The 14,704-nt window shown below is 45.6% G+C and overlaps 1 protein-coding gene across 1 annotated transcript in view; it reads right to left on the minus strand.

Moving 5' to 3' along the window:
• LOC129693570 (GPI-linked NAD(P)(+)--arginine ADP-ribosyltransferase 1-like) overlaps window positions 1-5,301 on the minus strand; it is a 5,387-nt gene extending 86 nt beyond the window's left edge. Inside the window, exons 1-2 of the mRNA XM_055630370.1 lie at window positions 5,192-5,301; window positions 1-918 (exon numbers count right to left, since the gene is read on the minus strand). The exon at window positions 1-918 is cut by the window's left edge and continues 86 nt beyond it. Coding sequence (XP_055486345.1) covers window positions 62-918; window positions 5,192-5,237 — 903 coding nt within the window. The 5' untranslated portion in view covers window positions 5,238-5,301 and the 3' untranslated portion in view covers window positions 1-61. The remainder of the gene's footprint in view (window positions 919-5,191) is intronic.
• Window positions 5,302-14,704: the final 9,403 nt, after the last annotated feature.

The following is a 14,704-nucleotide window of genomic DNA, read 5'->3' on the forward strand; positions in this document are numbered from 1 at the left end:
GCGAGCAAACAGGGCATCTTGCACAAGACGGGCCGAGTGGCCTGTCTCGCTTCCGTTTGATTCAGTGTCCGCACATGAAAGTGGGGGCCAGTAGCGCCAGGGCCCAGCACAGCCCCAAGGCGGATATAGCGGTGGCAGCGCTCCTCGTCACCCGCATCTCGCAGCCCGGTCCCCGCTCCACTCTGACATGTATCCCATTGCTCTTCACCACTGCGTCAAGTGAAACATTAACCCCGTCAGTACGTGGGCGATTCTCCGTGATATTGAAGACCTCATAGGGAGGGATCAGCACCTCTTCCTCGCCCTCGAAAGCCGAGTATTTGGCGATATTGACGCCCATCCGCGATCTTATGATCAATAGTGTTTTATTACCGAACATTCGAGCGATGTTGGACTTGAGAGAGGAAGATGCGAAGTATCCAAATTTCATGTAGTCTCCCGGCTGTGCTTCAACCTGCCTCTGCATCCCTCTGTAGGTGGTGGCTGGCTCCGCCGTGCTGGTCTTTCCAAGTCGCTCGAGCGCAATGGAGAGAAGGTAATGGAAACTTTTAAAAGGGAACATCTTGGCGTACAGCGAGTCGCAAGTCCCGTACTGTCTCAGCGCTTCGTTGAACTTGCTGAAGAGGCCGCTGTGTACCGTATAGGCAATGACTGCCAAAACATGTTCTTCTCTAAGTCCGTCTGGTACCTGGATATTTCTCAGCCTGGTGGTGTTTCTCCGGTACATTACTGCTGCATCCCACGTCTGGGCGAAAAGTGGCGACTTGCCTTTCTCCACCTGAAGGTAGCCGATAGCCAGCTCGTCGGATACTTCACTCTGGTTGAAGATATAAGCAGCAGAGTGCTCCATCATGTCCAATACGATGGTGCCATTCGCAGGAATCGCGGCACTCAAGGCTGGGGTCGGCGGACCTAGGACTGGACGGAAATAGTTTGATTAGAGACATCTTGGATAGAATGGATGTGGAGAGGGTGTTTACGCTGGTTAGAGAGTCTAGAACCAGAGGTCATAGCCTCAGAATTAAAGGGCGTTCCTTTAGGAAGATGATGAGGAATTTGTTTAGTCAGAAGATGGTGAATCTGTGAAATTCATTGTCTTAGAAGGCGGTCAATGGGCCTGGTCACCATATTATAGGAAAGATGGTGTTAAGTTGGAAAGGGTGCGGAGAGGGTTTATAAAGATGTTGCCAGAACTCGAGGGTCTGAGCTAAAGGGATAGTTTGAGCAGGCAGGGTCTCTATTCCCTGGAGTGCTGGAGGATGAGGGGTAATCTTTGTGAGCTGTATAAAAACGTGAGAAGGACAGGTCGGGTTGACGCACAGGGTCTCGTGCCCTGAGTACGGGGATCCAGAACCATCGAGAAAAGGTTTAAGACTGGGAGGGGAGGGGGGGGGGGGGCTCTGGGGGGGGGGGGGGGGGCTGGGGGGTGAGGTTTGCCAGGGGGTAGTTTGAGGCAGGAGCTATCGCAACGTTTTACAGGGATCTGAGGGATATGGGGCAAGTGGGACGTTTGCCAGGGCCAAAGGGTAGTTTGAGGCAGGAGCTATCGCACAACGCGGTCTCAAAAAGCATGGATTGGAGTACGATAGATTCATATCTGGACAGCTACACTTGTTTAGCAGCATTTGGCCTATACCCCTATGGGTAAACTGTTTCTCAAACGTTGGGCCGTCCCTGCCTCATCTACCTCCTCTGCATCTCGTTCCATACACCCACCATCTTTCCTGGGGAAAAAAGTGGCCCCTGGGCTTAGATTTTTGGCAACATCCTCATAAATCTTCCTGGCAACATCCTCGTAAATCGTCACTGTACCCATGACAACATATTTCCTATAACATGGAGCCCATAATCTAAAGGGTTACAACAATCTTCTTGCACATACTGTGCTGCCAGATTCAGGGACAATAAAATCATAAAGTTCGCGGACGACACTACAGTGGTGGAGTCATCGATGACGAGGTACATATAACAGCGTGGAGCAAAAATAACCTGGAATTGAATGTCCTAAGGAGATGGTTTTCTTCAGGAGGGCGCAGCCCGGCATACCTCACATCTGGCACCACATCATGTTCCTCGGTGTGCAGATAACTCACCTGGTCCCAGCTGGGACCGTCCACTTGTCCCACTTGCAGCACTTTGGGCCTAGGCCTACCCATCCCAAACCTGCACCCTGACTCACGTACTTGGCGTGGTACTGCACCTAACTCGGACAGGAAGGCTCTGCAGAGGGTAAACGATAGGATTATTGGGCCGTACCCTCTGCCTCATCTACCGCTGTCTGAAAGCACTCGTTGCCAAGACCACTGCACCCCCTCCCACCATCTCTTCCATGGCAAGAATCGAAAATCAAAGCCCCTACGGCTGCTTAGCTTCCTTTGCTGCAACATCACTCTGCATCAAGTCACTTGACTTGACTCTGCGGCTGGCACGGACACAACATCTGGCACTGGCCCACTTAAATCAGCGGCCCACTGGTTTACTGTATTTTAACATTGTGTTTTTTACCTGATTTTAACTATTTATTCTGTTCCATCAGGGACTGGATTGTTTTTTTTAGTGTTATTATGTGAGGTGTTTTAAATTTCATGTGCGAGGCTCCGCTATTCACTGGGAAACGTCTTTTTATTTTGCACTGTACTTGTTGCTTGCAAGATGACAATAAAGGTTGATTGGATTGGATTGGATGAAAAGGTCACTGCCTGACCCGCTCAGTTACTCCAGCACTAAGTCTGTATCCACTATAACTGAGGGTTGTTATATATCTTGTGCTGTGTAAGAGGCAAGAGTTAAATCAAAATCTTGCAGAAAGGAACTAGCTGAATTATATTCAGATGGAAAGTAAAGACACGAGGTTGGGAAGGGGTCGGGTACACAGTGGTGGAGCCCATTTGCGGAACGGTTTCACAAGATTGGAACTTCCAGGAATAGCTAAGTTTTGCAACCAATGCACTTCATTTGGGGCCAAGCGCGGAAATTGGACAACCGTGGTCTATGCGAGAAACAGCGGTAGAATTGCTGCCTTGCAATGCTGACGGCACCAGAGACCCGGGTTCGATCATGACTACGGGTCCTGTACGTTCTCCCCTTGACTTGCGTGGGTTTTCTCACGAACCTCGGTTTCCTCCCACATTTCCCAGACGCGCAACTTTGGCGGTAATTGGCTTGGTGTAAATGTTTTTTAAAAATGTCCTTAGTTTTTGTGCTAATGTCCATGCGGACTCAGTGGGCCGAAGAGCTTATTTTATCTCTAAAGAAACTGGATGCAGAATATAGACACAAAATGCTGGAGCAGCTGGGCAGGCAGCATCTCTGGAGAGAAGGAATGGATGACGTTTCGGGTCGAGACCGTTCTTCAGACGGAGAGTCAGGGGAGAGGGAAAGATTAGTGGACCCAGAGAACGTGTGAAAACGAGAGATCAAAGGGAAGGCTGATGAAGGATAATGTAGAGCTCGGGGAAGCGGAAAACGAATCATACAAAGGTCAGATTTAATCAAGATAGGAGAACTAGGATGTGACGGGATGGAGAGAGATGGAAAGCAAGGGTTTGTACAACAATGAAACGGTCCATTCTGACCAAGATCATCCATCTGACCAAAATGTCCCATTTGGTTCATATTCCTCTAAACCTTACCCATTCATGTGCTGGATATGGGGCAAACGGGGGAAAGTGGGGCTAGCGTAGATGGGCATGTTGGTCAGGTTGGGCAAATTGGGCCGAAGGGCCTGTTTCCACGCTGGCTGACTATATCTCTGTGTGAATCCCTCTGATATGCCCTATCTCGCTGCCTATCTATCCCTTTTTCTCTGCCAGTTTGAATCACTCTCTGACTTCTCCGCCTCTGTCCGTTCTCGCCTTTTCTTTTCACCCCCCATTCTCTCCCATCCTCTCTCTTACTAAAACGGGAGCAATCGGAGGTCAGAACTAATAAATTCATAAGTCATAGGAAGAGAATTAGGCCACTCGGCCCACGGAATCTACTCCTCCATTCAACCATGACTGGTCCATCTTTCTTTCTGAACCATATCCTGCCTTGTCTCCCCAACTTGACGCCTCATTAATCAAGAAACTGTCAATCTCCACTTTAAAAATACCCAATGACTTTGCCTCCACTGCCGTCTGTGGCAATTAATTTCACTGACCCTCTCCGCTCTGGCTAAGAAAGTCCTCCTCGTCTCCTTTCTAAAGGTACGTCCTTTAATTCAGAGGCTGTGTCCCCAGGTCCGAGACATTCTATCCACTTCCACTCTATCCAGGCCTTTCTCTATTCGGTAAATTTCAATGAGGTCCAAATAAAGACACAAAAGGCAGCAGTAACTCAGCAGGTCGGTCAACATCTATGGAGAAACATAGAGACATAGAAACATAGAAAATAGGTGCAGGAGTAGGCCATTCGGCCCTTCGAGCCTGCACCGCCATTCAATATGATCATGGCTGATCATCCAACTCAGTATCCTGTACCTGCCTTCTCTCCATACCTCCTGATCCCTTTAGCCACAAGGGCCACATCTAACTCCCTCCTAAATATAGCCAATGAACTGTCCTCAACTACATTCTATGGCAGAGAATTCCAGAGATTCACCACTCTCTGTGTGAAAAATGTTTTCCTCATCTCGGTCCTAAAAATGTTCCCCCCCCCTTATCCTTAAACTGTGACCCCTTGTTCAGGAAAGAATAGATGAAAATGAGAAAAGTAATAGGTGGCGTTTCGTGCCATTCTTCAGTCAGGGGGAAAGGAAACGAGAGAAATAGAACAAATGAATGAAAGAATTGAAAACAAGTAGCGATGATCCGGGACCCAGGCCATTGTTAGCTGCGAGATCGGTGAAAACGATCTCGCAGCTTACAGGCAAGACGACTTTGAAGCTGGTTCTGCGACCTGGGTGGGGATGAGACGGAGAGAGATATGATGCAAGTGTATAGTGTCATAGAGTGATGTAGCGTGGAAACACATAGGGGTTAGGTAGGTGAATGGACCAAGTTGCCAGAGCAGCTGGTTGAGGCAGGAACTATCCCAACATCCAGGAAACAGACAAGTATATGGATAGGACAGGTTGGGGGGATATTGACCAAACGCGGGCAGGTGGGACTAGTATAGCTGATTTGTGTTGGCCGGTGTGGGCAACTGCCTGCTTCATGCTGTATCACTGTGACTTGATGACAACCTCCAGTTGGCGACGGAAGATACTTACAGCAAGAGCAGGCTAGAAGAAGTAAAATCAATGGCAATGGCCACATCTTCCTCTGTTCTGTGTTGATTGCGCGATGCCTCTGGAAGTCCGGTGTCCGAGCGCTCGCTTATATTCGGGCAAGAACCCCCACCGCCGGGAAACGGCGCTGTGTCACACGCTAAATCCACTAAGACTGAAACAACTCTGTTCCTTGTTTCGTAATTAAGTGACTTCAACTTGATTTTCGCGGAATATTATTCGGTGGAACTTCGCTATTTATCTATGGACTAATGATCGTCGGGTTTACAGCTAACAGGACAGTACGGTTGCAGACTAAGGCCATTCGGCCCACACAGATCGTGCTGAACATGATATCAAGTTAAACTGAAATCCACTTGCACCTAACCCATACTTCTGCCTTCCCTAAAAATTCGGCACAGATACGGTGGCGAAGTGGGCATGGTTCATAAGATCATAACAGATACAGAGACATGGCTGCAACAGGGCAAGAGCCGGGAACTGAATATTCAAGGATATACATCCTATCGAAAAGACAGGCAGGTGGGCAGAGTGGGTGGGGTAGCCCTGTTGGTGGGGAATGAAAATTCAGTCCCTTGCAAGGGGTGACATCGAAACAAGAGACGTTGAGTCAGTATGGATAGAACTAAGGAATTGTAAGGGTAAAAAGACCCTAATGGGACTAATAGACAGGCCCCCAAACAGTGGCCTGAATATAGGGTGCAAGTTGATTCAGGAGTTAAAATTGGCATGTAGTAAAAGTAATGTTACGATTGTTATTGGAGATTTCAACATGCAGGTAAACTGGGAAAATCAGGTTGGTACTGGTCCCCAAGAAAGGGAGTTTGTAGAGTGATGGATTCTTAGCACAGCTTGTATTGGAGCCGACCAGGGAGAAGGCAATTCTGGATTTAGTGTTATGTAATGAACGGGACTTGATAAAGGACCTCGAGGTTAATGAGCAGGAGGCAGTGACCATAACATGGTCAGGTTTAATCTACAATTGGAGAGGGAGAAGGGTAGATCGGGGGTCTCAGTAGTGCAGTTGAATAAAGGGGACTATGGGGCCATGAGGGAGGAGCTGGCCAAAGTTGACTGGAAAGATACACTAGCAGGGATGACAGTGATTTAACAATGGCAGGTATTACTAGGAATAATATAGAAGTTGCAGGATCAGTTCATTCCTAGGAGGAAGAAAGATTCCAAGGGGAGAAAGGGACGACCATGGCTGACAAGGGATGTCAGGGACAGTATAAAAATTAAAAAGAAGAAGTACAACGTAGCAAAGATGAACGGGAAGCAAGAGGATTGGGTAATGTTTAAAGAGCAACAGTAGATAACTAAAAAGGTAATACAGGGAGACAAGATGAGGTACGAAGGTAAGCTAGCCAAGAATATAAAGCAGGATAGTAAAAGCTTCTTTAGGTATGTGAAGAGAAAAAAATTAGTTAAGGCCAAATTTGGACCCTTGAAGACTGAAAAAGGTGAATTTATTATGGGGAACAAGGAAATGGCAGATGAGTTGAACAGGTACTTTGGATCCGTCTTCAAAAAGGAGGACACAAACAATCTTCCTGATATAGTAGTGGCCAGAGGATCTGGGGTGACGGAGGAACTGAAGGAAATCCACATTAGGCAGGAAATGGTGTTGGATAGACTGATAGGACTGAAGGCTGATAAATCACCAGGGCCTGGTCGTCTGCATCCCAGGGTACTTAAGGAAGTGGCTCTAGAAATCGTGGATGCATTGGTGATAATTTTCCAATGTTCTATAGACTCAGGATCAGTTTCTGTGGATTGGAGGATAGCTAATGTTATTCCACTTTTTAAGAAAGGCGGGAAAGAGAAACCATTGAATTATAGACCAGTTAGCCTGACATCGGTGGTAGGGAAGATGCTGGAGTCAATTATAAAAGATGAGATAGCCGCACATTTGGATAGCAGTAACAGGATCGGTCCAAGTCAGCATGGATTTACGAAGCGGAAATCATGCTTGACTAATCTTCTGGGATTTTTTGATGATGTAACTAGGAAAATGGACAAGGGAGAGCCAGTGGATGTAATGTACATGGACTTTCAGAAATCATTTGATAAGGTCCCACATAGGAGATTAGTGGGCAAAATGTGGGCACATTGTATTGGGGATAGAGTGCTGACATGGATAGAGAAGTGGTTAGCAGACAGGAAACAAAGGGCCTTTCTGTCTGTCTGCCTCACTCTCTCTCCTCCCCTTCTCTCTCTCTCTCTCTCTCTCTCTCTCTCTCTCTCCCTCTCTCTTTCTCTCTCTCTCGCTTGCCCATTGGATGGGGTAAGATACATACATGGCGTTGGAGAATTCAATGTTGGTTTGTAAGCTACCCAAGTGAAATATAGAACAGATATCTGTACAGCAAAATAACCACAATGCCCACCCTCTTCCCATTGTCTCTATCTCCATCAATCTCTCCTTCTCTCTTTTTCCCTCCCTCATTTCCTCTGTCTCTCCCCCTTTCTCTCTCTCTTTCATTCACCCTTTTATCTCTCTCTCTCTCTCTCTCTCTCTCTCTCTCTCTCTCTCTCTCTCTCTCTCTCTCTCTCTCTCTCTCTCTCTCTCTCTCTCTCTCTCTCTCTCTCTCTCTCTCTCCCCCTTCCTCCCCTCTCTCTCCACCTGTGTCCCTCTCTCACCTATCCCTCTCTCATTCTCTTATCTATCTATCTATCTATCTATCTATCTATCTATCTATCTATCTATCTATCTATCTATCTATCTATCTATCTATCTATCTATCTATCTATCTATCTATCTATCTATCTATCTATCTATCTATCTAATCTATCTATCTATCTATCTGTGTGAAAAGGTACCGCTCAGATCCCTATTTAATCTTTTCCCCTTCACCTGAAACCTGTGCCCTCTGGTCCTCGATTCAGATAGCCTGGGCGCGAGGTTCTGTGCATCTACCCGAAGTATTCCTCTCATTATTTTATACACCTATATAAGATCACCCTAAATCCCCCTGTGGTCCTAGGAATAGAGTCCCACCCCACTCCCTCTCTGTGTAGTTCAGACCCTCTAGTCCTGGCAACATCCTCATAGATTTTCTGTGTACCAATGTTAATATTGACCAGATTAAAGACACCATAAAATAATAAGATTAAACGCAAACTTACCAGTTTGAAGTTTGATCTTTATTTTATGAGGAGTTAGGTCGAGGGATTACATGAAGACCCCGCCAGCGCGCATGCGTTAAATTCTTCAAAGCAGCGGTGTGAAATCACAGACAACAGTAGATGAAATAAACATAGTAAGATAAGAAGAACTAGAATACCAGTTGACCTTTATGATAGAGGGTGGGCGTGGAGGGCACGCAACTCCTCATAAAGTAAAGATCAAACTTCAAACTGGTAAGTTCTCGTTTAATCTTACTATTTTACTTCGGAATAAAATAGTAAGATGGCAGGAGTAGGCCATTCTCCAACGCCATGTATGCATCTTACCCCATCCAATTCGGCCCTTCGAGCCTGCACCGCCATTCAGTCCTGACATCCCAGGAATCAGTCTGGTGAACCTTCTCTGCACTCAGTCTATGGCAATAATGTCCTTCCTCAGATTTGGAGACCAAAACTGTACGCAATACTCCAGGTGTGGTCTCACCAAGACCCTGTACAACTGCAGTAGAACCTCCCTGCTCCTATATTCAAATCCTTTTGCTATGAAAGCTAACATACCATTCGCTTTCTTCACTGCCTGCTGCACCTGTATGCCTACCGTCAATGACTGGTGTACCATGACACCCAGGTCTCGCAGCATCTCCCCCTTTCCCAATCGGCACCATTTAGATAATAGTCTGCTTTCCCGTTTTTGCCACCAAAATGGATAACCTCACATTTATCCACATTATACTGCATCTGCCAAACATTTTCCCACTCACCCAGCCTATCCAAGTCACCTTGCAGTCTCCTAGAATCCTCCTCACAGCTAACACTGCCCCCCAGCTTAGTGTCATCCGCAAACTTGCAGATATTGCCTTCAATTCCCTCATCCAGATCATTAATATATATTGTAAATAGCTGGGGTCCCAGCACTGAGCCTTGCGGTACCCCACTAGTCACTGCCTGCCATTGTGAAAAGGACCCGTTTACTCCTACTCTTTGCTTCCTGTTTGCCAGACAGTTCTCTATCCACATCAATACTGAACCCCCAATGCCATGTGCTTTAAGTTTGTATACTAATCTCTTATGTGGGACCTTGTCAAAAGCCTTCTGGAAGTCCAGATACACCACATCCACTGGTTCTCCCCTATCCACGCTACTAGTTACATCCTCGAAAAATTCTATAAGATTCGTCAGACATGATTTACCTTTCGTAAATCCATGCTGACTTTGTCCAATGATTTCACCACTTTCCAAATGTGCTGCTATCCCATCTTTAATAACTGACTCTAGCAGTTTCCCCACTACCGATGTTAGACTAACTGGTCTGTAATTCCCCGTTTTCTCTCTCCCTCCCTTCTTAAAAAGTGGGGTTACGTTTGCTACCCGGCAATCCTCAGGAACTACTCCAGAATCTAAAGAGTTTTGAAAGATTATTACTAATGCATCCACTATTTCTGGAGCTACTTCCTTAAGTACTGTGGGATGCAGCCTATATGGCCCTGGGGATTTATCGGCCTTTAATCCATTCAATTTACCCAACACCACTACCCGGCTAACCTGGATTTCACTCAATTCCTCCAACTCCTTTGACCCGCGGTCCCCTGCTATTTCCGGCAAATTATTTATGTCTTCCTTAGTGAAGACGGAACCAAAATAGTTATTCAATTGGTCCGCCATATCCTTGTTCCCCATGATCAACTCACCTGTTTCTGACTGCAAGGGACCTACATTTGTTTTAACTAATCTCTTTCTTTTCACATTTCTATAAAATCTTTTGCAGTCCATTTTTTATGTTCCCTGCCAGTTTTCTTTCATAATCTATTTTTCCTTTCCTAATTAAGCCCTTTGTCCTCCTCTGCTGGTCTCTGAATTTCTCCCAGTCCTCCGGTATGCTGCTTTTTCTGGCTAATTTGTACGCATCATCCTTCACTTTGATACTATCCCTGATTTCCCTTGTTATCCATGGATGTACTACCTTCCCTGATTTACTCTTTTGCCAAACTGGGATGAACAATTTTGTAGTTCATCCATGCAGTCTTTAAATGTCTTCCATTGCATATCCACCGTCAACCCTTTTAGAATTAATTGCCAGTCAATCTTGGCCAATTCACGTCTCATACCCTCAAAGTTACCTTTCTTTAAGTTCAGAACCATTGTTTCTGAATCAACAATGTCACTCTCCATCCTAATGAAGAACTCAACCATATTATGGTCACTCTTGCCCAAGGGGGCATGTACAACAAGATTGCTAACTAACCCTTCCTCATTACTCAGTACCCAGTCTAAAATAGCCTGCTCTCTCGTTGGTTCCTCTATATGTTGATTTAGATAACTATCCCACATACAGTCCAAGAAATCCTCTTCCTCAGCACCCCTGCCAATTTGATTCACCCAATCTATATGTAGATTGAAGTCACCCATTATAACTGTTTTGCCTTTGTCGCAAGCATTTCTAATTTCCTGTTTGATTCCATCTCCAACTTCACTACTACTGTTAGGTGGCCTGTACACAACACCCTGGATCTGGCTGGTGGCTATCCCCTTAGGTATGTCAGGACCACGTTGACATCCCATACATGGGTGCATCTTGGTCTAGGGGTTAAAGTTGTAAATACCCTTCATTAGTTTGACCACCAGCTGGCCTATTGTCCTGGAGCTGGTTTTAAATAGACAGGCAGGGCACTTCTAGCTGTGTTGATGGTACTGTAGCTGAGTCCTTCATCGTGGTGAAGGTTCGCCAGGAATTCCAGTACGTTGGTAACTGTAGCGGTTGAGTAGGTGGTCCCTGTATCCAAGCAGTACTTCTCCCATTTTTTGATGCTGGACAAGTGCTGTTTTTCAGTGGATGTTCGGCGAGGAGGAGATGCGCTGTGATGGATGTTTGCGTAAATTGTGTTGTGTCTTGATTCTTTTTCTTGTGTGTATGACTGCAGAAACAACATTTCGTTTGAACCTCAACGAGGTTCAAATAACAAATAAATTGTATTGTATTGTAACTGGTCTAGTGGGGTGCCGCAAGTATCAGTGCTGGGACCCGTTATTTACAATATTAACATTGAAACATAGAAAATAGATGCAGGAGGAGGCCATTCGACCCTTCGAGCCAGCACTGCCATTCATTGTGATCATGGCTGATCGTCTCCTGACGATAACCCGTGCCTGCCTTCTCCCCATATCCCTTGACTCCACTAGCCCCTAGAGCTCTATCTAACTCTCTCTTAAATCCATCCAGTGACTTGGGCTCCTCCACTGCCCTCTGTGGCAGGAATTCCATAAATTCACAACTCTCTGGGTGAAAAAGTTTTTTCTCACCTTGCCTAACGATTTAGGCAAGGGAATTAAGGTAACATCTTCAAGTTTGTGGATGACACAAAGCTGGGTGGCAGTGTGAGCTTTGAGGAGGATGCCATGAAACTGCAGGGTGACTTGGATAGTGTAGGGTGACTTGGGTGAGTGGGCAGAAGCATGTTAGATGCAGTATGTAAATAAATCGGAGGTTATCCACTTTGGTGGCAAGAACAGGAAGACAGATTACTATCTGAATGATGTCAGATTAGGAAAAGGGGAGATGCGAAGAGACCTGGGTGTCCTTATACATCAATCACTGAAAGTAAGCATGCAGGTAGAGCAAACAGTGAATAAAGCTAAATCAGTTGGCCTTCTAACGAGAGGTTTTGAGTTTAGGAGCAAGGAGGTGGTACAGGGTCCTGGGGAGACCGCACCTGGAGTATTCTGTGCTGTTTTGGTCTCCTAATTTGAGGAAGGACATGCCGAAGAAAGGTCTTGACACTAAAACTTCACCCATGCCTTCTCACCAGAGATGCTGCCAGTCCCGCTGAGTCACTCCAGCATTTTGTATCTATCTTTAAGAAGGACATTCTTGCTATTGAGGGACAGCAGCGTAGGTTCCCTAGGTTAATTCCCGTGATAGCGGGACTGACATTTTATGAAAGAATGGGTCGACTAGGCTTGTATTCACTGTTTAGGATTTTTTTTTATTTTTTAGGTAGTTTAAAGTCTGTTTTTGGAGGAAACTTAAACTTTTCAATGTAGGGGAGGGGGGTAGGGTAAGGGGAAAACTGTTTCCCAGTCCCGTCCTTGCGGCCTACCAGCTGGATCGGAGCGGCGTTTCCTGCCGGGGACCGGGAGCCGGACCAGAACGAAAATAGCGGCGGCGCAGCGCTAGATTCACTGCGAAGCGGGCGATACCGACCTGGATCGCCGTTTGGAGCTCCTGAGCGTTGGGCTGCTGGTCCGACATCGTGGAGCTGCAGTTTTGGGGAGCTTCCAAAGCGGCGGCGTTGACCGTCATCGTGGAGTCCTGGGGCCCTTTGCCGAGGGCCGCCAGTTCTACATCTCCGCCCAGCGCGGCCTGCAGACTTTGGGAGCCGCAGACGCCGACTCCCAATGTCCAGGCCGATCCCCAGATGTCCAGGCCGCTGAGGATGTCCCCCAGCCCCGACGTTGGACTTACATCACCCCGGCAAGCGGGCCGGAAAATCGGGCTGTCTGTAGCGGCGACTGCGGAGGGCTCGGGGATGCCCCGACCACGAGTGAACATTAGGGAACATTAGAGGAAACTGACTTAGGTGCCTTCCCTCACAGTGGAAAAATTTGATTCTGCTGTGTGGGGATGTTTTTATGTTGAATTCTATCGTGTGTTGTGTTCTTTATTTTTATTGTATGGCTGCATGGTAATCTCATTACACTGTGCCATCTGGCACATGTGACAAATAAATGTATCTTGCATCTTGTATCTGAGAAGGGATCTAATAGAAACATATACATGTTTTAAGGGATTAGACAATAGACAATAGGTGCAGGAGTAGGCCATTCGGCCCTTCGAGCCAGCACCGCCATTCAATGTGATCATGGCTAATCAGCCCCAATCAGTACCCCGTTCCTGCCTTCTCCTCATATCACCTGACTCCGCTATTTTAAAGGACAGGCTAGATGCAGGAAAAATGTTCCTCATATTGGGGGAATCCAGAACCAGGGGTCACAGTTTAAGAATAAGGGTTAGGCAATTTAGGACTGAGATGAGGAAAAACTGTGGAATTCTCTGCCACAAAAGAAAGTGGAGGCCAATTCATTGGATGTTTTCAAGAGAGAGAGTTAGATTTAGCTCTTAAGGCTAAGGGAATCGAGGGATATGGTGAAAAAGCTGGAACGGGGTTCTGATTGAGATCAGCCATGATCATATTGAATGGCTCGAAGGGTCGAATGGCCTACTGCACCTATTTTCTATGTTTCTATGATAAAAAACAATGGATGAAAAATATGCAAAATATCAATGATAAAGGAACCAGGCATTGTTAGCTATTTGTAGGTATGTTGCAAAACCTACCTTCAGCGGCGCTGCAGTTCTGTCGCTGCCCGTGTGTGCAATCTTGGCGCCTTTGAAAGGCGGCGGGTTTAAAACTCGATTTTCTCTCGGCTATTCAAATCGAGGTTGTTCAGCCTACATAGTTTCTGATGAAAAATCGCTGTGAGGTTCGTTCGCTGCAGCTATTTTAAAACTTAATTGGTTAATTTAATTGTTATAGTAGGTTAAAAATCATCCTCTAAACCTTCGGCCGCCGACAATGGGACGGATCTCATGCAGGGGACAAACGAAGGTAGGTTGTTTATTTTTACATTAAAAAGCGCTTCTTTAGATCCCTTTATACAAAATGTTATGTTGCGAGTAGCTAATTTGGGGGCCCATTAAATCTCGCAGTATTTTTCTGGGCATTTGGGGTACAAATCCACCGCAATGGCAAAGTTCCAAACCAGTGCGTTCCACAGAGTTCCACAGGATCCCACTCGAAAGCTGATTTAAATGGCGATTAATTTACAGCAATTGAACACTAAATTCCTTCCATTTGGCCTATAAATTAATGTAAATGAGATTTTAAAATCATGTTTTATTGTGATTCCTTTGTGAATGTTATTTGGACACTTAGGCTATTTAAAAATGTTTATCTTTTCTTAAGAAATGGATAGATATTTAGATCCAGTAATTGAAGTTTGGAATTAGCTACAATTGGGTAACTAACTAATTATGTGCTTTAATTCAGGTCATTCAAGTAAGATTGTTTAATATTTGTTTCAGAATGCTTCAATCTATAATAACTGAAAATTTCTTTCAGTTCTCTTAATTTCACTGTCCTCGATCACAACTTTTGTGTTGAGTCAATGGCAAATCAATAGGGAACAAGATGCTAATTTCCGAGTATGAAAATGGCCATAACTTTTTTTAATACTGCAGATATGAAAGTGAATTGGGTGTCAAATTAAACTTATTTTTGTGCTTTATCTGATGGGATAAATTGCAGACTTGGATTTTTTAATCTCAACATTTTGTAACATTGCTACTATTTGTTGGGTGAAAATGAGAAG

This window comes from Leucoraja erinacea, unplaced genomic scaffold (genome assembly GCF_028641065.1).
Source record: "Leucoraja erinacea ecotype New England unplaced genomic scaffold, Leri_hhj_1 Leri_351S, whole genome shotgun sequence".
Taxonomy (NCBI): Eukaryota; Metazoa; Chordata; class Chondrichthyes; order Rajiformes; family Rajidae; genus Leucoraja; species Leucoraja erinaceus.